Genomic DNA, 22529 nt, shown 5'->3' on the forward strand with positions numbered 1-22529 from the left:
CACTAAATTCCAAAGCACACTTCTGTCAGACGTGGCCCTTTCTGGGTGTAGATCGTGGCTTCTCACTCTCTCCTACACCCAGGTTCTGTTATCTCGGGTCGTAAATTCCTGGTGGAGGCTCTCCCCCTGTTCCTGCAGAGAGGGAGACCACAGTGAACAAGGGATTTCACTTGGCTCCTAAATCCCCAGAATGGGAGTTTTAAACTATGTCCACCTTTTGAGAGTATAGAAAAGGTCCATGGACACTTAAGGGACAGTTCTGTTGAGTGTGTTTCATTTTGGGACCTCACGAAGGACAGGAAACACACAACTATATCTCAATCTGTACAATTCTCAATTATGGGGTTTGCATCTAATTCTTGTATAAAATTAATGAGTAAAGAAATATTTGTTAAATGATGTAATGTGATGTTAACCTTTAATTTTGAGAGAATTATATTCCCTGTAAAGTTTAAATAGTCAGCGACCACGCCGCCATGAGTACAGACATGATCTGGTGTCATAGAAGCGCCTTTTCTATTGTTACGAATAAAAACGCCTTCTGAGGTAATCCTCTTCAGACCACGCATACCTTAGTGTAAGCTGAGGTGGCACAGATTTCAGTACCAAGACTAAGTAAACCTACAGCGGATGCTGTGATTGCGAATAGTTGAGTACCAAAACTATACCACGTGGAGTATTGGCTACACGGCTGGAAATGGTTAAACTCTGAGACTATCAATCCCTACAGAATATGAGCAAATCTTAGATATGAAGTACTAGTCTGCAGCTAGAAATGACGTAAACCGAGGACTAGAATACAGACACCTGCCGAAACATCTATTCTATGAGAACATTTCTGAATGGTACTCTGAAGTATTAATTCTAACCACGAAAGACTTTGATCTTCAGGGAAACAGAAAGAGACTCGAACTGACTCTCAAGCAGAGAGAAAAGACAATATATGTGCGTAAATATATTTATTGCAATTATTCCCGATTGAGTGAGCGTTCATGTGCAAAGGATTAGCATTTCCTTGAATATAATTATCCACTGTGTAGTAAAGCCATTTTGTCTTTCCCGCTTCTCTCTCAGTCCACACCCCCTTCCCTTTGTCCACCAAAGCCGTCATATCGGTTAAGACCACTAGGGGATCTTCCCTGTCATTGTTGGTAACCAATATCTACTGTTTGTTTGTTTATGCATTTCTGTGATTGTTTAGTAAATAACTGATTGAGCCAATTGGTGTACGGATGATTTATAGGACAGGCTGGGTTTGTGCAGATAACCAACAATTTACAAATTTACGGTAAAGAATAATTCATTAATAGAAGACTAATTGATCAGATATTAAAATATCTGAAGAGTTATATTCAGAAAAGGTCTAACTTTGTAATCTGAAGATTTTCCGTGGTGCCCCGACTTCCTAGTTAATTACATGTATATGATTAGTTTAATCACGTAATAATAATTACAAAGAATTTATTTGGTAAAATAAGTCTTCACCTTTAATGAAGCCAAAGACATGACACTTCACTCTGTCAGTGTCCTCAGTATAACTGCATGCCTGTCATGCTCTAAAGGCTTCCGCGGCTACAGGATGGTAAATCTCTCGTTTCCTGTGGGCATCAGTGGCCACATAGAGGTAGGTGACAGGAGGGTGGGCACAATGCATCCCTCCCAGGTCCCTGTCCAGCCCAATAGACAATCACCATCCGAAACCCACACACAAAAACAGCCCAGTGTATGGCCAGGCCAAACAATGCTTGATTTCTGGAATACTGCAAATAGAAATATGCAGAGAGACAATGAAAATGCAACATGCAGCAGAATGCTTAGAGGGGGAGGAAAGGGGCGAGGGAGAAACCCCATCGGGACAAGGCCACAATGAACCCGACTGTCCTCTCTTGCACACACACACACAGTTGTGGAAATATATCCTAAAAGATACAGAAGGGTTCCACAACTGGTGGCCAGTGGGTGGTTATATTTGGCCCCCCAAAAATTTTCAGACCAAAATATACACTTTTTTTTTTTTAATATTACAATTTTATTGTTGGACAAAAAAGACTGTAAAAACACCAGGAAATCAGTTTCAAATTATTTATTATAATAATTTTAGAAATCTGTCCCCGGGTATTCCCATAAAGATGTGATTGTATACAAATGTAAGCAAATTTAGAAATTAATGTTTTAGTCAAATATCAGTTTGGGCTTCTGTGGTCAATTTTACTTTTTAAAATTATGTTCCGTCCCCCAGACCATCCGCTCAAGAAAATCGGCCTGCGGCTGAATCAAGTTGATGATCTCTACAATATCTCCTCTGCTCTACTTGGTTTGTATCTGAGGCCAAATGCCACTAATTAGCTCTGTGGTTGATTTAAGGTTGATGTAACTCACATGTACAACCCAAAAATGTGTTGATCAAGGTGATCTATAGCACCGATCACATCTGTTTTAAAGGGTGTGATGACATGACTGATTGTGTGTTTGTTGTGCTTGATACAGACTGGGACCACATGTTAGTGAACCCCCCACTCCTGGGCTTGTCCACGTAGTAGGCTCAAAGTCAGGAGAAGTTCAGAGAAGGGGAAAGAGTTTCTGGGTAACACAGCCTCAGCTCCACAAGCAGTGCTGGGGGCAATGTAATACCTAGTCAATTGTACAACTGAATGCATTCAACTGAAATGAGTTGTGTTCTCTATAGAGCAGTGTAAAACAGAGATCCACTCAGTGTGTTAGTGTGTGTAAAAGGGGGAAGAAATAAAGCATGACACCTCTTATCGCAATGAGTCCTGGTCAGCATGACTGTACAACACTCTGAGGCATCCTCCTGACTCTGTAGGCCTGAGTCGTGGCCTGTGGAACTAACTTCTGAGAAATATAGCAGTTTGAGCAAACTGTCCCTCCCGTTCAGGAAATGGATAAGCTGCACAAACATCCCCCATTTCCCCCCAGCAACAGCCCTAAAGCAAGGAGTGCCATTGAGGCAGATACCAATGTGGTTGAAACGGAGAGAGCAAGACAGAGAGTGAGAGAATAGACTGGCCTGCATGCACTACTGCATGTTTCCGGCGGAGACATTTCTCAGAAGCACCTCTATATCACCATTTGACCCCCTCCCCTAACTTCCAGTTATGTGTGTGAACTTCCAGTTACGAAATATTGAAATCAGTTTAGATACTTTTGAAAAACTAGATAGTACTTATTGGATTACTTTGAATTCCAGAAAAGATGCAAAAAATACATTGTCACCTTTTTGTGTTTTCTCAATGGAATTCAATTCATCATTGGAAAAAAGGTGCAAGTTTAAGTTTGTTCCACCTGAGTGAGTCTGACCACAAGACAGAGACCACTATTATGACACACCAAAAGCTTTTGATGGATCCTATTTGTCTTCGAATGCCACTTAAGGGGAAAGTAATCCAAAATAACAAAGTAATCATATTACGTTACTGAGTTTGGGTAATCCAAAAGCTACATGACTAATTACAATTTTGGACAGGCTACTAGTAACTGTAATGGATTACATTTAGAAAGTAACATACCCAACACTCAAACTCAGCATATGTCAGCTCAATCTGAAATTACTTAATGTCTATTGCCCAATCTGTAACACTTCAGCGATACAGGTTGAATAGAGCCCTAAAACCATAATAATTTGGGGAGACTGTATTAATAATGTAGGCATTAGCTGTGCAGCTCCCAGAGGCCAATTCTAGGAGACTCCAGGATTGACCCTTTTGACTCATAACATACTGTTATCATCTGCTGTTGCCTAGTCAGTTTATCCCTACCTATAGTGTATGTACATATCTACCTCAATTACTTTGTACCTCTGCACATCACCTCGGTACCGGTACCAAGTTATCGTTACTCATTGTGTATTTATTCCTCGTTATTATTTCCCTTTTTCTTCTCTGCATTGTTGGGAAGGGCCCGTAAGTAAGCATTTCACTGTTAGTTAACATGGATAGTTAGAGTAAAGGTGAACATTCGTCAGCGTTTGTCTCCAACATGAAACAGTGCAGATATTTCAGAGGAGTAATTCTTGGCTGCTCTAATAGACAGAAATGTGCAGTGGCGAGCCTTAGGCTACATGTTTTACAATCACATGCAGGGTCACTCGTAGGTCTTATGTGTTCTGTGTACTAAAGAAATGTGGTTTGATGGTGATCTGTTCAGACTATTCTCCTAAGCATGTGTAACTGTAAGTAATTACTGATATGTATGCATGTATGTATGTGTGTGATATATATATATATAATCATCTGGAAGTCAGGTTTCTGTGGAGTCCGCATTTATTCCACATCAAAGGAAGAGATGTAAGGTGTATTGGACTCAAGCACATGGTGATCGTTGACAACCTTGAAATAATCCACATAAGAGAGTGCCCATTGGGACTGAAGTCCTTCACTAATCAACAGCTACATAGAAAATTAAATGGGCAGCACTCCAAAGGACGCCTTCTTCATCCTCCAGTGTATCAAAATTAGTGAAACTGAAAGCCAGAAACAGAACACACTTTCTGTGATCAGAAACTAAAAGAGCATGTCTCTCTTAATGGCTGTTAGTGTAGCAGTGTTGACCCTTCTGCCTGACCTCTCTCTCACCCATTCCTCTGTGGAGAGCAGAGCGAAAGGTGGCCAGGTGTGTGTGTGTTGCTTTGTCCACCACACCATTGTACCCAAGTAATCCCTCCTTCACAACAGGAAGTCTGTGAATGATGGATTTACCCCGCTTTTCATCCCATCCCTCGCTCCTTCCAGCTTTGTCTCTGTCCAGAGTTTTAATCCGGCTTTGATTAATAAATGGATAACAAAAAAAAGACAAGATAAAGGTGATGGATGGTTAGGGACAGGGCAGGTGGAGGGAAAGGGGCACGGAAGCAAAGGAAAGGGAGAAAAGAGGGAAATAGAGTAGCGCGGACAGGTTTTAGTCAATGAGACCACTTCACAGCTTCCTGGAAGAGATTGCTCTTTTCTGTGGAAAGCAAGTGTAATGGAAAAAAACGATTCCGTGTCAAACACCTGCTGTTTATCCCTCCACTGCTTATCTGTTGTTTTCTCCCGTCCTTACAGTAATGTTGGGCCATGGCACAGATGCTTCCATAACGGTTTGATAGAAGCCATTTTAAAATCAAATGTTCAACGTGGACTTCAATCATTACAATTCATATATTAGAGTACAGTATGTTTATACATGTACATATTGTCAAACTGGATCAGACTAAACAAAAATCCTACACTGAAAAAACAATCATGGCAACGTCTTTTGAATGTTCCTTGTTGTGATTAATGTGATTTGTTAGTGAGCTTACAAGTTAGGGTGAGATAAGAAGGAACTGGTAATAAAAGTTCACAAACACAATGTATAAGTGTATTTCTCGAAAGCGCACACATCCTCACAATATCGGTAAGCAGCAGATACAATTTCAAACAGCACAAGGTCAGACTAAATCAGAATGGTACAACTGTTTATTTTCATGTCTTTAACTCAAAATGAAAAACTCTCTACATCATTAACATGACACGGAATGTATTGGGATGCAGCTCAAATCTCTGATTACATATTCTCTCTAATAGACCAATAAAACAACACTAACTACAGCTGATACTTACATTCACTTACATGTCTCAGGAAAGCTTGTGCGTTAATTGACAGAAGAGCAAGGCTGGCATACAGTGGAAAAAAATCACAATGTAATCGAGGAGGTAACAAAGGAGAAATCAAGTTCAACATACTTATGAAGAAACTGACTCCATGGTAAAGTTAAACATACTTATGAAGAAACTGACTGCATGGTAAAGTTAAACATACTTATGAAGAAACTGACTCCATGGTAAAGTTAAACATACTTATGAAGAAACTGACTCCATGGTAAAGTTAAACATACTTATGAAGAAACTGACTCCATGGTAAAGTTAAACATACTTATGAAGAAACTGACTCCATGGTAAAGTTAAACATACTTATGAAGTAACTGGGCGGCAGGGTAGCCTAGTGGTTAGAGCGTTGGACTAATAACCGAAAGGTTGTAAGTTCAAATCCCCGAGCTGACAAGGTACAAATCTGTCGTTCTACCCCTGAACAGGCAGTTAACCCACTGTTCCTAGGCCGTCATTGAAAATAAGAATTTGTTCTTAACTGACTTGCCTAGTAAAATAAAGGTAAATAAAATAAAACTGACCGCATGCGGAACACAATCATTAGTTTGCTCTGCATCTGTCCTCGTGCTCCTAGACCTTAGTGCTGCTTTTGATACCATCGATCACCACATTCTTTTGGAGAGATTGGAAACCCAAATTGGTCTACACGGACATGTTCTGGCCTGGTTTAGATCTTATCTGTCGGAAAGATATCAGTTTGTCTCTGTGAATGGTTTGTCCTCTGACAAATCAACTGTACATTTTGGTGTTCCTCAAGGTTCCGTTTTAGGACCACTATTGTTTTCACTATACATTTTACCTCTTGGGGATGTTATTCGAAAACATAATGTTAACTTTCACTGCTATGCGGATGACACACAGCTGTACATTTCAATGAAACATGGTGAAGCCCCAAAATTGCCCTCGCTAGAAGCATGTGTTTCAGACATAAGGAAGTGGATGGCTGCAAACTTTGTACTATTAAACTCAGACAAAACAGAGATGCTTGTTTTAGGTCCCAAGAAACAAAGAGATCTTCTGTTGAATCTGACAATTAATCTTAATGGTTGTACAGTCATCTCAAATAAAACTGTGAAGGACCTCGGCGTTACTCTGGACCCTGATCTCTCTTTTGAAGAACATATCAAGACCATTTCGAGGACAGCTTTTTTCCATCTACGTAATATTGCAAAAATCAGAAACTTTCTGTCCAAAAATGATGCAGAAAAATTAATCCATGCTTTTGTCACTTCTAGGTTAGACTACTGCAATGCTCTACTTTCCGGCTACCCGGATAAAGCACTAAATAAACTTCAGTTAGTGCTAAATACGGCTGCTAGAATCCTGACTAGAACCAAAAAATGTGATCATATTACTCCAGTGCTAGCCTCTCTACACTGGCTTCCTGTCAAAGCAAGGGCTGATTTCAAGGTTTTACTGCTAACCTACAAAGCATTACATGGGCTTGCTCCTACCTATCTCTCTGATTTGGTCCTGCCGTACATACCTACACGTACGCTACGGTCACAAGACGCAGGCCTCCTAATTGTCCCTAGAATTTCTAAGCAAACAGCTGGAGGCAGGGCTTTCTCCTATAGAGCTCCATTTTTATGGAACATTTTTATGGAGCCTACCCATGTCAGAGACGCAAACTCGGTCTCAACCTTTAAGTCTTTACTGAAGACTCATCTCTTCAGTGGGTCATATGATTGAGTGTAGTCTGGCCCAGGAGTGGGAAGGTGAACGGAAAGGCTCTGGAGCAACAAACCTCCCTTGCTGTCTCTGCCTGGCCGGTTCCCCTCTTTCCACTGGGATTATCTGCCTCTAACCCTATTACAGGGGCTGAGTCACTGGCTTACTGGGGCTCTCTCATGCCGTCCCTGCAGGGGGTGCGTCACCTGAGTGGGTTGATTCACTGTTGTGGTCATCCTGTCTGGATGACCCTTGGGTTGTGCCGTGGCGGAGATCTCTGTGGGCTATACTCAGCCTTGTCTCAGGATGGTAAGTTGGTGGTTGAAGATATCCCTCTAGTGGTGTGGGGGCTGTGCTTTGGAAAAGTGGGTGGGGTTATATCCTTCCTGTTTGGCCCTGTCCGGGGGTGTCCTCGGATGGGGCCACAGTGTCTCCTGTCCCCTCCTGTCTCAGCCTCCAGTATTTATGCTGCAGTAGTTTGTGTCGGGGGGCTAGGGTCAGTTTGTTATATCTGGAGTACTTCTCCTGTCCTATTCGGTGTCCTGTGTGAATCTAAGTGTGCGTTCTCTAATTCTCTCCTTCTTTCTTTCTCTCTCTCGGAGGACCTGAGCCCTAGGACCATGCCCCAGGACTACCTGACATGATGACTCCTTGCTGTCCCCAGTCCACCTGGCCATGCTGCTGCTCCAGTTTCAACTGTTCTGCCTTATTATTTGACCATGCTGGTCATTTATGAACATTTGAACATCTTGGCCATGTTCTGTTATAATCTCCACCCGGCACAGTCAGAAGAGGACTGGCCACCCCACATATGCTCTCTCTAATTCTCTCTTTCGGAGGACCTGAGCCCTAGGACCGTGCCCCAGGACTACCTGACATGATGACTCCTTGCTGTCCCCGGTCCACCTCACTGTGCTGCTGCTCCAGTTTCAACTGTTCTGCCTTGTTATTATTCGACCATGCTGGTCATTTGAACATCTTGGCCATGTTCTGTTATAATCTCCACCCGGCACAGCCAGAAGAGGACTGGCCACCCCACATAGCCTGGTTCCTCTCTAGGTTTCTTCCTAGGTTTTGGCCTTTCTAGGGAGTTTTTCCTAGCCACCGTGCTTCTACACCTGCATTGCTTGCTGTTTGGGGTTTTAGGCTGGGTTTCTGTACAGCACTTTGAGATATCAGCTGATGTACGAAGGGCTATATAAATAATTTGATTTTGATTTGATTTGATTAGTTCATTTGGTATTCAGAAATCCAAAATTACGCATTGACGTCACTAGGAGATGTGTGCAAAATAAATTCTGGATACAAGATGTTTAAAGTTAGGATGCTGCACTATTATTGCATTCCTAACATCTAGCGTGTAACTTTAACTGTGATAATGGGCATTGGAAGATGCAGCATCCCATGGTATAAATTCAATGTAAAGAAAAATAGGAACCGTTTGGTTCTTCATTAAAAAAAACATTCTTACACATAGTACCGCACTAAGTACACTCCAGAAACAAACTATCTGCCTGTGTTTTCAAGAGAAAAAAAATAATGCTAGTATTTATTATTTTATCAAACGCTCTTAATCCGTTCAACAATTAACTTCTATGGCATTTAATGAATGTTCTCTGACAGAAGCAGTAGAAGTGTGTTGGTTTCATTGTTTCAAGTGACGCACGCACGCACGCACGCACGCACGCACGCACACACACACACACACACACACACACACACACACACACACATATACCCCCCTCTACCATTCGGGGAAGTTTTGCAAAAATAAACAATTTGAAACATAACATGAGCGATGTCACTCTCACACAGGAGGGCAGGTTTTTAAGATAGGCCAGCGGAGTGTCCTGGGATAGGTTGGTGAGTTCACACAGGCTCCGTCACAGAGAGATACATCCTTCTATCCGTCTGTCATCTGATTGCATCACACTGCTAATAAAAACATCATCTTAGGTTCATCAGTATCCAGGCTTTTCAGAGTGTCAGCGTCCGGTATACTGTCCTTGTGAGGTCCCAGACAAAGCCCACTGAGGCCCTGGGTGGCTTATAGTCTGGTCAGAGAGCTAAACCACAGGGGTCCTGCCGGTCAGAACATGGAAGTGGAGCCAGTCATGTGACTGTAGATGTAGTTATGCTGCGTTCATAACCAAGTATGAAAGTGTTAATTACCAGTTGGATGCACTCACATGCTTTGAACTCTTAAAGTCTTATTAATGAATATATTCTTTCTACAGCTTATCAGTGTACACCCAATATGTACACCCAAGATGCTTATTATGCATTATGGTTGAACCAAAAGATTCCATGTAACAAACATTAAATTGGAAACAATTAAATGTATACAGTACCAGTCAAGAATTTGGACACACCTACTCATTCAAGGGTTTTTCTACATTTGTACTATTTTCTACATTGTTGAATAATAGTGAAGACAAACTATGAAATAACACATGGAATCATGTAGTAACCAAAGAGTGTTATATATGCTAAATATATGCTATTTTAGATTCCTCAAAGTAGCCACCCATTGCCTTGATGACAGCTTTGCACACTTTTGGCATTCTTTCAACCAGCTTCACCTGGAATGCTTTTACAACAGTCTTGAAGGAGTTCCCATATATGCTGAGCACTTGTTGGCTGCATTTCCTTCACTCTGCAATCCAACTCATCCCAAACCATCTCAATTGGGTTGAGGTCAGGTGATTGTGGAGGCCAGGTCATCTGATGCAGCACACCATCACTCTCCTTACACAGCCTGGAGGTGTGTTGAGTCATTGTCCTGTTGAAAAACAAATGATAGTCCCACAATGCAAACCAGATAAAATGGCATCATCACTGCAGAATGCTGTGTTAGCTATGCTGGTTAAGTGTGCCTTGAATTCTGAATAAATCACAGACAGTGTCACCAGCAAAGCACTATCACACCTCCTCCTCCATGCTTCACGGTGGAAAATACACATTGCGACTGCACTTGAAGAAACTTTCAAAGTTCTTGAAATTTTCCATATTGACTGACCTTCATGTCTTAAAGTAATGATGGACTGTCGTTTCTCTTTGCTTATTTGAGCTGTTCTTGCCATATGGACTTTTTTTTCTCCAAATAGGGCTATCTTCTGTATACCAACTCTACTGTACCTTGTCATAACACAACTAATTGGCTCAAATGCATTCACTTTTAACAAGGCACACCTGTTCATTGAAATGCATTCCAGGGGACTACTTCATGAACCTGTTTGAGAGAATGCCAAGAGTTTGCAAAGCTGTCATCAAGGCAAAAGGTTGCTACTTTTAAGAATCTCAAATATATTTTGATTTAACACTTTTCTTGGTTACTACATGATTCCATGTGTTATTTCATAGTTTTGATGTCTATATTATTCTACAATGTAGGAAAGTTTTATTTTATTTTTTTAACTAACCTAGAACGAGTGTGTCCAAACTTCTGACTGTTACTGTGAAATTAATTTAAACAATGTATGTTGATGCTAATATTATGTAGAATATCTAATTATGTTGCCATATGATAATAGCCTAATATATTCATGCTGTAAACTATAGTCTTAACAGTGTCACTCAATTCATTCTAATCAACCTAATAACCCTGACACACCCCTCACTGTTGTCATTGGTTGCACCGTTTGTCCACATAAAGGGTAATGTCATGAATGCTTGAACCAGGTCAAGGCGGCACAGGGATGCCAAAACATTGGTTTACCCAATAAATTACTGGGAGTTCATAGTGTGCAACTCTATTTTTTATAGCGAACCAGCTGCCTCAACCATAAATTAAAAGTACAGCTATTATGCTTGTAAACAAATGAGTGTTCACAAACCATATTAATATATATTGCTTTGTTGTTGCATTTATCTGCTGAAAATTACATGGTTGGAGCGCAGGGGTGATAGACAAGGTTCCCACTAGTAATTACCAGTTGGAGGGGCATTCAAGTGGATTTTTCCCAGTCATATGTGGTAGAAACCTCCTTCTCACTTGGATATGAATGCAGGGTGTTTCTCAATATGCATACTACCGTGTTCCACACTCTCACTCTCATTGAGTACGTTCTTATGAGGACGAGAGTGTGGAGAATGCATAACACATCACATCTGAGAAGCACTCGCACTCCCCCTACTGTATTACCTCCCCCGTCACTGAACCTTCTTCCAGCCGCAATGGCAACAAGACAAAACAAGATATTCACAAAGCAACATTTTACTTTATAATTATCAGCTAGATATGATAATCGTAAATGTAGCTAACCAGATACTTCATTAACAGGCAAAAATGACCTAAAGCTAATATTTTGCAATATGTCAATTATTTTGTAGCTATCTGGCTGGCTAACATTGGTAGCTAGCCAGTTAGCCCTATTGACTTATGTGCTTGTTATCTACGGTCCGTAGGCAGTTAAACATGCCAAAATTAACACAGCATGTATTTATTAACATATAATGATAAAGTACTGTAGTCAGGAAACATTTGAGATGTGAATAGGCAACATGTCGGAGTGTATTTACTCTGCTTCAGCTAAAATAATGGCCACCAATGATTTCAGGAAATTCTCCATCATTTCTAACGTTGTTGCATCATATTTCCTTAATACTTTCCATTGAAGCAAGCATCAATGCATACTTCAAAATATGTACAAAACGGAGTGTGCATTCAAGAAGTGCCTTCGGTGCTGTTTCGCATACTTTGATTTGGACTCATACTTCAACCCTCCCGTGCGCCTATTTGCGTGGAATATGGAAGTATGCATTTTGAGAAACACCCTCAGAGTCCTTGGCTTTTCTCTCTCTCTCTGCTGGAGTTCTGATTGGTTCACACCTAAAACACACACGGACAAATACATACAGGTCGTGTCATTACAATGAGGCTATAAACATTGCTTGACATTTTACTATCAGGTTACACTCTGCACTGTGTGTATATATAGTAGTAGTCGGCAGAGAGCATTTTTACTGCGAAAAATATGTTACCAAAAAAGGCAATGAAAGCAGAAGTGAAAGATCAAATGAAAGATATTAAAGAGTGATTGTATAATTCTCTCATTCATTTGTAGGCCTGGTTTGCCTCTGAGTTGAGTTTGAGTTGAGTAGAGCACACAAAGCTGAGTGTATATACAGTTGAAGTCAGAAGTTCACAGACCCCTTAGCCAAATACATTTAAACTCAGTTTGTCACAATTCCTGTCATTTAATCCTAGTAAAAAGAGCTTCTGGTCAGCGGGGTGGTGGCACCGGGATCCTCATCTCTCCCAAGTGGTCTTTCTCTCTTTCTCCCCTTACCCATCTGTCTATTGCCTCCTTTGAATTCCATGCTGTCACAGTTACCAGCCCTTTCAAGCTTAACATCCTTATCATTTATCGCCCTCCAGGTTCCCTCGGAGAGTTCATCAATGAGCTTGATGCCTTGATAAGCTCCTTTCCTGAGGACGGCTCACCTCTCACAGTTCTGGGCGACTTTAACCTCCCCACGTCTACCTTTGACTCATTCCTCTCTGCCTCCTTCTTTCCACTCCTCTCCTCTTTTGACCTCACCCTCTCACCTTCCCCCTACTCACAAGGCAGGCAATACGCTTGACCTCATCTTTACTAGATGCTGTTCTTCCACTAACCTCATTGCAACTCCCCTCCAAGTCTCCGACCACTACCTTGTATCCTTTTCCCTCTCGCTCTCATCCAACACTTCCCACACTGCCCCTACTCGGATGGTATCGCGCCGTCCCAACCTTCGCTCTCTCTCCCCCGCTACTCTCTCCTCTTCCATCCTATCATCTCTTCCCTCTGCTCAAACTTTCTCCAACCTATCTCCTGATTCTGCCTCCTCAACCCTCCTCTCCTCCCTTACTGCATCCTTTGACTCTCTATGTCCCCTATCCTCCAGGCCGGCTCGGTCCTCCCCTCCCGCTCCGTGGCTCGACGACTCATTGCGAGCTCACAGAACAGGGCTCCGGGCAGCCGAGCGGAAATGGAGGAAAACTCGCCTCCCTGCGGACCTGGCATCCTTTCACTCCCTCCTCTCTACATTTTCCTCCTCTGTCTCTGCTGCTAAAGCCACTTTCTACCATTCTAAATTCCAAGCATCTGCCTCTAACCCTAGGAAGCTCTTTGCCACCTTCTCCTCCCTCCTGAATCCTCCCCCCCCCCCCCTCCTCCCTCTCTGCAGATGACTTCGTCAACCATTTTGAAAAGAAGGTCGATGACATCCGATCCTCGTTTGCTAAGTCAAACGACACCGCTGGTTCTGCTCACACTGCCCTACCCTATGCTCTGACCTCTTTCTCCCCTCTCTCTCCAGATGAAATCTCGCGTCTTGTGACGGCCGGCCGCCCAACAACCTGCCCGCTTGACCCTATCCCCTCCTCTCTTCTCCAGACCATTTCCGGAGACCTTCTCCCTTACCTCACCTCGCTCATCAACTCATCCCTGACCGCTGGCTACGTCCCTCCCGTCTTCAAGAGAGCGAGAGTTGCACCCCTTCTGAAAAAACCTACACTCGATCCCTCCGATGTCAACAACTACAGACCAGTATCCCTTCTCTCTTTTCTCTCCAAAACTCTTGAGCGTGCCGTCCTTGGCCAGCTCTACCGCTATCTCTCTCAGAATGACCTTCTTGATCCAAATCAGTCAGGTTTCAAGACTAGTCATTCAACTGAGACTGCTCTTCTCTGTATCACGGAGGCGCTCCGCACTGCTAAAGCTAACTCTCTCTCCTCTGCTCTCATCCTTCTAGACCTATCGGCTGCCTTCGATACTGTGAACCATCAGATCCTCCTCTCCACCCTCTCCGAGTTGGGCATCTCCGGCGCGGCCCACGCTTGGATTGCGTCCTACCTGACAGGTCGCTCCTACCAGGTGGCGTGGCGAGAATCTGTCTCCTCACCACGCGCTCTCACCACTGGTGTCCCCCAGGGCTCTGTTCTAGGCCCTCTCTTATTCTCGCTATACACCAAGTCACTTGGCTCTGTCATAACCTCACATGGTCTCTCCTATCATTGCTATGCAGACGACACACAATTAATCTTCTCCTTTCCCCCTTCTGATGACCAGGTGGCGAATCGCATCTCTGCATGTCTGGCAGACATATCAGTGTGGATGACGGATCACCACCTCAAGCTGAACCTCAGCAAGACGGAGCTCCTCTTCCTCCCGGGGAAGGACTGCCCGTTCCATGATCTCGCCATCACGGTTGACAACTCCATTGTGTCCTCCTCCCAGAGCGCTAAGAACCTTGGCGTGATCCTGGACAACACCCTGACGTTCTCAACTAACATCAAGGCGGTGTCCCGTTCCTGTAGGTTCATGCTCTACAACATCCGCAGAGTACGACCCTGCCTCACATAGGAAGCGGCGCAGGTCCTAATCCAGGCACTTGTCATCTCCCGTCTTGACTACTGCAACTCGCTGTTGGCTGGGCTCCCTGCCTGTGCCATTAAACCCCTACAACTCATCCAGAACGCCGCAGCCCGTCTGGTGTTCAACCTTCCCAAGTTCTCTCACGTCACCCCGCTCCTCCGCTCTCTCCACTGGCTTCCAGTTGAAGCTCGCATCCGCTACAAGACCATGGTGCTCGCCTACGGAGCTGTGAGGGGAACGGCACCTCAGTACCTCCAGGCCCTGATCAGGCCCTACACCCAAACAAGGGCACTGCGTTCATCCACCTCTGGCCTGCTCGCCTCCCTACCACTGAGGAAGTACAGTTCCCGCTCAGCCCAGTCAAAACTGTTCGCTGCTCTGGCCCCCCAATGGTGGAACAAACTCCCTCACGACGCCAGGACAGCGGAGTCAATCACCACCTTCCGGAGACACCTGAAACCCCACCTCTTCAAGGAATACCTAGGATAGGGTAAGTAAGGGTAAGTAATCCTTCTCACTCCCCCCCCCCCAACAAGAGTTAGATGCAAGTGGCTGTTCCACTGGTTGTCATAGGTGTTTGCATCAATTTGTAAGTCGCTCTGGATAAGAGCGTCTGCTAAATGACTTAAATGTAAATGTAAATGTAAAAATTCCCTGTCTTAGGTCAGTTAGGATCACCACTTTATTTTAAGAATGTGAAATGTCAGAATAATAGTAGTGAGAACAATTTATTTCAGCTTTTACTTCATCATATTTTACTACAGCTTTTATTTCATCACATTCCCAGTAGGTCAGAAGTTTACATACACTCAATTAGTATTTGGTAGCATTGCCTATAAATTAATGAACTTGGGTCAAGTGTTTTGGGTACCTTCCCACTATAAGTTGGGTGAATTTTGGCCCATTCCTCCTGACAGAATTGGTGTAACTGAGTCAGGTTTGTAGGCTTCCTTGCTCAAACATGCTTTTTCAGTTCTGCCCTGAAATGTTCTTTAGGATTGAGGTCAGGGCTTTGTGATGGCCACTCCAATACCTTGACTTTGTTGTCCTTATAAGCCATTTTGCCACAACTGTAGAAGTATGCTTGAGGTCATTGTCCAGTTGGAAGACCCATTTGCAACCAAGCTTTAACTTCCTGTCTGATGTCTTGAGATGTTGCTTCAATATATTCACATAATTTTCCTACATCATGATGCCATCTATTTTGTTAAGGGCACCAGTCCCTCCTGCAGCAAAGCACCCCCACAACATGATGCTGCCACCCCCCGTGCTTCACGGTTGGGATGGTGTTCTTTGGTTTGCAAGCCTCCCCGTTTTTTCTCCAAATATAATGATGGTCAACAGTTCTATTATCTTTGTTTCATCAGACCAGAGGAAATTTCTCCAAAAAGTATGATCTTTGTCCCCATGTGCAGTTGCAAACTGTAGTCTTGCTTTTATATGGCGGTTTTGGAGCAGTGGCTTCTTCCTTGCTGAGAGGCCTTCAGGTTATGTCGATGTAGGACTCGTTTTACTGTGGATATAGATACTTTGTACCCGTTTCCTCCAGCATCTTCACAAGGTCCTTTGCTGTTGTTCTGGGATTGATTTGCACTTTTCGCACCAAAGTACATTCATCTCTAGAAGACAGAACGCATCTACTTCCTGAGTGGTATGACAGCTGCGTGGTTCCATGGTGTTTATACATGCGTACCATTGTTTGTACAGATGAACATGGTACCTTCAGGCATTTGGAAATTGCTCCCAAGGAGGAACCAGACTTGGTTCTTGGCTGGTCTTGGCTGATTTCCCAATGATGTCACACAGAGGCACTGAGTTTGAAGGTAGACCTTGAAATACATACACAGGTACACCTCTAATTGACTCAAATTATGTCACTTAGCCTATCAGAAGCTTCTAAAGCCATGACATCATTTTCTGGAATTTTCCAAGCTGTTTAAAAAGGCACAATCAACTTAGTGTATGTAAACTTCTGACCCACTGGAATTGTAATACAGTAATTTGTAAGTGAAACAATTATTGGAAAAATGACTTGTGTCATGCACAAAGTAGATGTCCTAACCGACTTGCCAAAACTAGTGTGTTAACAATACATTTTTGGAGTGGTTGAAAAATGAGTTTTAATGACTCCAACCTAAGTGTAGGTAAACTTCCGACTTCAACTGTACACAAACTGGCATATTTCAACTAAATGTCTCTGGATAGGAATGCCTACTGAGTAGACAACCCTGAAGTCATTAAAATGGCAGTGTTTGCTGGTACATTATTGTAATGTACTGAGTTGCATCCACAACAGTGGACATCTCACTATTCTAGAATTTTCCACATAGAAAGTGGTAAGCAGGCCTGTGTACAGTAATACTCATTACTTCCTCTGGGCAGTTCAATTCCCTGTGTCGACTATTTCCTCATGAGGTAATTTCTCTCTGTTCACAGCCTTGTGGCTAAACCCTCATGGTACCAACGCTTGGTCTGAAAATTGAAAGATCATTTAAACTAATGTTCTGCAGGGAAAGCTACCGCTCTGCAGGGAAAGCTAACGGGCTAGGGCTAACACCGGCCGCTCTGCAGGGAAAGCTAACGGGCTAGGGCTAACACCGGCCGCTCTGCAGGGAAAGCTAACGGGCTAGGGCTAACACCGGCCGCTCTGCAGGGAAAGCTGAAGGGTTAGGGCTAACACCAGCCGCTCTGCAAGGAAAGCTAACGGGCTAGGGCTAACACCGGCCGCTCTGCAGGGAAAGCTAACGGGCTAGGGCTAACACCGGCCGCTCTGCAGGGAAAGCTGAAGGGTTAGGGTTAACACCAACCGCTCTGCAGGGAAAGCTAACGGGCTAGGGCTAACACCAGCCGCTCTGCAGGGAAAGCTGAAGGGTTAGGGCTAACACCTGCCTCTCTGCAGTCCAGCTGTTGATGCACTCATAGTCTCTCCCCTCACTATCCTGGCCTGAGGTAGTTACCATAGTTAGCATGAAGAGCTAAAAGTGCAACACTTTGCAACATCAACTAATCTACATACAGATAGATCCATAATGGAGCCTCCACTTCAAAGAAATTCCCTTCCCTACCCAATCTAACCCTACACAGGCCCAGGCAAAAACATAATCTAACCCAACATAGGCAAGGCAAAACAAGGACAAGAAGAGAGATATCAGCACAGTGATGTATTACCGCAGATATAGACCACATACACACTTTCAGTGGGCATTGTGCATACTCCCTTCTTCATCCACACTGATACACATCCAAGTAGTCTAGCGGAAGTGCAGTGTATTCAGAACTGTTGACTTTTTCCACGTTACAGCCTTACTCTAAAATTGATACAATTATTTAAAATGAATTAACAGAAATACCTTATTTACATAAGTATTCAGACACTTTGCTATGGTGCATCCTGTTTCCATCGATCATCCTTGAGATGTTTCTACAGCTGATTGGAGTCTACCTGTGGTCAATTAAATTGATTGGACATGATTTGGAAAGGCACACACACACACACACACACACACAGGTCTATTTAAAGGTCCCACAGTTGACAATGCATATCAGAGCAAAAACAAAGCCATGAGGTCAAAGGAATTGTGCGTAGAGCTCCAAGACAGGTTTGTGTTGAGACAGATCTGGGGAAGGGTACAACAACATTTCTGCAGCACTGAAGGTCCCCAGTGGCCTCAATCATTCTTTTTATTTTTGTTAGATTAATTTTTTACACAAACAAATAAAAAAATAAAACATTGTACAGCATAAAACTGAGCATGACATCAATACAAATTCTCCAACATAGCACAGTCAAATAGTATCTCACAAGTTACAATACAGAACTGAATGGGTTCACAAGTAATCACCTCCCAGTCTTAGAAACATTACAAATAAAATGCATCCAGCTTCTAGAATTGTCATTTCTATCGGTGATACTAGCAACCATTTGTTCATTAGATGCAACCTCCAACATTGATTGGAGGCATGACCCTTCCAAATTCTAAGGATTACTCTCGCTGCTGTAACGATACCAACAGTGATCAGTGCAAATTCCTCATTTATTACCTAATGTAACTCTGTTCTATTGCCCAAGAGACAGTCCTCCAGATATTTCAAAACATCTTTCCAGAAAGGTATAACTAATGTTCATTCCCATATTGCGTGTTGCATATCCCAGTGTCTTTTTGACATTTCCAACACAGAGAATTGTTGGCCAGCCCCATCTTATGAAGCCCTGTTGGGGTCTAGTAAAACCTATGTAGTATCCTATATTAAGTCAATTTCCCCCTGGCTTCCCTTATGTTCCTCCCTGAGCTGGACAAGATCTTCAAACAGGTATCATCCTCTATTTCACACTTTAGGTCAATTTGATATATTGTTCTGAGGTGTTTACAGTCTTTACTCTGCAGATGACAAAATATTGAGTAGAAAATGGCTGCTTTATGTTTGGGTAATTCCAAATACTCAGCTATTGGGTTCTTTCCTGGATTTCATTGATAGCCGGTTAACAAACATTCTCTCAATTGTAAATATTTCCAGAAATGTCCCTCGTCTCCAACATCCTATTTTCGTACCAAATCGGAGTAGGACATTAAAACATCTTCATTGTACAGATCACCTATAGTATGAACTCCTTTCATTAGCCACTGTTTCCAGTACACAGCCTTCTTCCCAATCCGTAGCCTAGGATTTTTTATTTTTTATTTTATTTATTTCACCTTTATTTAACCAGGTAGGTTAGTTGAGAACAAGTTCTCATTTGCAACTGCGACCTGGCCAAGATAAAGCATAGCAGTGTGAACAGACAACAGAGTTACACATGGAGTAAACAATTAACAAGTCAATAACACAGTAGAAAAAAAAGGGAGTCTATATACAATGTGTGCAAAAGGCATGAGGAGGTAGGCAAATAATTACAATATTGCAGATTAACACTGGAGTGATAAATGATCAGATGATCATGTACAGGTAGAGATATTGGTGTGCAAAAGAGCAGAAAAGTAAATAAATAAAAACTGTGGGGATGAGGTAGGTGAAAATGGGTGGGCTATTTACCAATAGATTATGTACAGCTGCAGCGATCGGTTAGCTGCTCAGATAGCTGATGTTTGAAGTTGGTGAGGGAGATAAAAGTCTCCAACTTCAGCGATTTTTGCAATTCGTTCCAGTCACAGGCACAGAGTACTGGAACGAAAGGCGGCCGAATGAGGTGTTGGCTTTAGGGATGATCAGTGAGATACACCTGCTAGAGCGCGTGCTACGGATGGGTGTTGCCATCGTGACCAGTGAACTGAGATAAGGCGGAGCTTTACCTAGCATGGACTTGTAGATGACCTGGAGCCAGTGGGTCTGGCGACGAATATGTAGCGAGGGCCAGCCGACTAGAGCATACAAGTCGCAGTGGTGGGTAGTGTAAGGTGCTTTAGTGACAAAACGGATGGCACTGTGATAAACTGCATCCAGTTTGCTGAGTAGAGTGTTGGAAGCGATTTTGTAGATGACATCGCCGAAGTCGAGGATCGGTAGGATAGTCAGTTTTACTAGGGTAAGCTTGGCAGCGTGAGTGAAGGAGGCTTTGTTGCGGAATAGAAAGCAGACTCTTGATTTGATTTTCGATTAGAGATGTTTGATATGGGTCTGGAAGGAGAGTTTGCAGTCTAGCCAGACACCTAGGTACTTATAGGTGTCCACATATTCAAGGTCGGAAACATCCATTGTGGTGATGCTAGTCGGGCATACGGGTGCAGGCAGCGATCGGTTGAAAAGCATGCATTTGGTTTTACTAGCGTTTAAGAGCAGTTGGAGGCCACGGAAGGAGTGTTGTATGGCATTGAAGCTCGTTTGGAGGTTAGATAGCACAGTGTCCAATGACGGGCCGAAAGTATATAGAATGGTGTCGTCTGCGTAGAGGTGGATCAGGGAATCGCCCGCAGCAAGACCAACATCATTGATATATACAGAGAAAAGAGTCGGCCCGAGAATTGAACCCTGTGGCACCCCCATAGAGACTGCCAGAGGACCGGACAGCATGCTCTCCGATTTGACACACTGAACTCTGTCTGCAAAGTAATTGGTGAACCAGGCAAGGCAGTCATCCAAAAAACCGAGGCTACTGAGTCTGCCGATAAGAATCTGGTGATTGACAGAGTCGAAAGCCTTGGCAAGGTCGATGAAGACGGCTGCACAGTGCTGTCTTTTATCAATGGCGGTTATGATGTCGTTTAGTACCTTGAGTGTGGCTGAGGTGCACCCGTGACCGGCTCGGAAACCAGATCGCATAGCGGAGAAGGTACGGTGGGATTCGAGATGGTCAGTGACCTGTTTGTTGACTTGGCTTTCGAAGACCTTAGATAGGCAGGGCAGGATGGATATAGGTCTGTAACAGTTTGGGTCCAGGGTGTCTCCCCCTTTGAAGAGGGGGATGACTGTGGCAGCTTTCCAATCCTTGGGGATCTCAGACGATATGAAAGAGAGGTTGAACAGGCTGGTAATAGGGGTTGCGACAATGGCGGCGGATAGTTTCAGAAATAGAGGGTCCAGATTGTCAAGCCCAGCTGATTTATACGGGTCCAGGTTTTGCAGCTCTTTCAGAACATCTGTTATCTGGATTTGGGTAAAGGAGAACCTGGAGAGGCTTGGGCAAGGAGCTGTGGGGGGGGGGGTGGAGCTGTTGGCCGAGGTTGGAGTAGCCAGGCGGAAGGCATGGCCAGCCGTTGAGAAATGCTTGTTGAAGTTTTCGATAATCATGGATTTGTCGGTGGTGACAGTGTTCCCTAGCCTCAGTGCAGTGGGCAGCTGGGAGGAGGTACTCTTGTTCTCCATGGACTTCAGTGTCCCAGAACTTTTTGGAGTTGGAGCTACAGGATGCAAACTTCTGCCTGAAGAAGCTGGCCTTAGCTTTCCTGACTGACTGCGTGTATTGGTTCCTGACTTCCCTGAACAGTTGCATATCGCGGGGACTGTTCGATGCTATTGCAATCCGCCACAGGATGTTTTTGTGCTGGTCGAGGGCAGTCAGGTCTGGAGTGAACACCAAGGGCTGTGTCTGTTCTTAGTTCTGCATTTTTTGAACGGAGCATGCTTTTCTAAAATGGTGAGGAAGTTACTCTTAAAGAATGACCAGGCATCCTCAACTGACGGGATGAGGTCAATGTCCTTCCAGGATACCCGGGCCAGGTCGATTAGAAAGGCCTGCTCACATTGTGCCACAATGATGAGTATCCTTGTTTTAGATGTGAAATTCCACATCTTGTGTACTATTCCTACACTTCTGAGTGTAACAAAATTGAGTTGGGAGAGGTCCATTTAAACTCCCATGTAAGACTATGTGAGAGTATCTACAGAAGTGAAAGGACAACTTTATTGTTATCTATTGTTATACAATCCAAGCCAGCATCCCTTTGCCCCAAAGCTTTGCCAATTTAGCCATTTCAAATGATAAATTGTACAATTTAACATCTGGTAAAGCCAAGCCTCCAACATCCCTTGGTGAGCACATTTTCTTCATATTAATTCATTTTTCCCTATCCCACAAAGTATTTAGTTCATTTGTCATGTTGTTCAGTCAGAAATATTCATAGGTAACATTGCATAGATATAATACAATTGTGGGACCACAACCACTTTAATCACATTGATCTTTCCCCATAAAGTTACCTTTTACCATTTTTCTAAATTGGTCTTAATCTTTAATCGTAGTGGCTTAAAATTTGTCTCTTCACTTGGTCCAAATTTGAGCTCAACTTAATGCCCAAATATTTAATCCCAGTAGGAACCCATTTGAAATTAAATAGGGTAACTGTTCCATAGAAACATGTGGCATTAATTGGCATTGCTTCTGACTAATTGCAAGATGGCGCTGACAGAAATGGTC

The 22529-nt window shown here is 43.3% G+C and overlaps 1 protein-coding gene across 3 annotated transcripts in view; it reads right to left on the reverse strand.

Moving 5' to 3' along the window:
* LOC118386238 (ganglioside-induced differentiation-associated protein 2) overlaps positions 1 to 22529 on the reverse strand; it is a 73524-nt gene that overhangs the window by 23163 nt on the left and 27832 nt on the right. Inside the window, exon 14 of one of the 3 annotated variants that reach the window (XM_052522361.1) lies at positions 5439 to 10101. The exons of 1 other annotated variant lie outside the window; for it this stretch is intronic. In XM_052522361.1, the coding sequence (XP_052378321.1) occupies positions 10069 to 10101 (33 nt within the window). In that variant the 3' untranslated portion in view covers positions 5439 to 10068. Of the gene's footprint in view, positions 1 to 5438; positions 12151 to 22529 lie in introns of those variants that run through there. One more of the 3 variants, XM_035773804.2, reaches the window with a different exon arrangement.

The sequence above is a fragment of the Oncorhynchus keta genome, chromosome 7 (genome assembly GCF_023373465.1).
Source record: "Oncorhynchus keta strain PuntledgeMale-10-30-2019 chromosome 7, Oket_V2, whole genome shotgun sequence".
Taxonomy (NCBI): domain Eukaryota; kingdom Metazoa; phylum Chordata; class Actinopteri; order Salmoniformes; family Salmonidae; genus Oncorhynchus; species Oncorhynchus keta.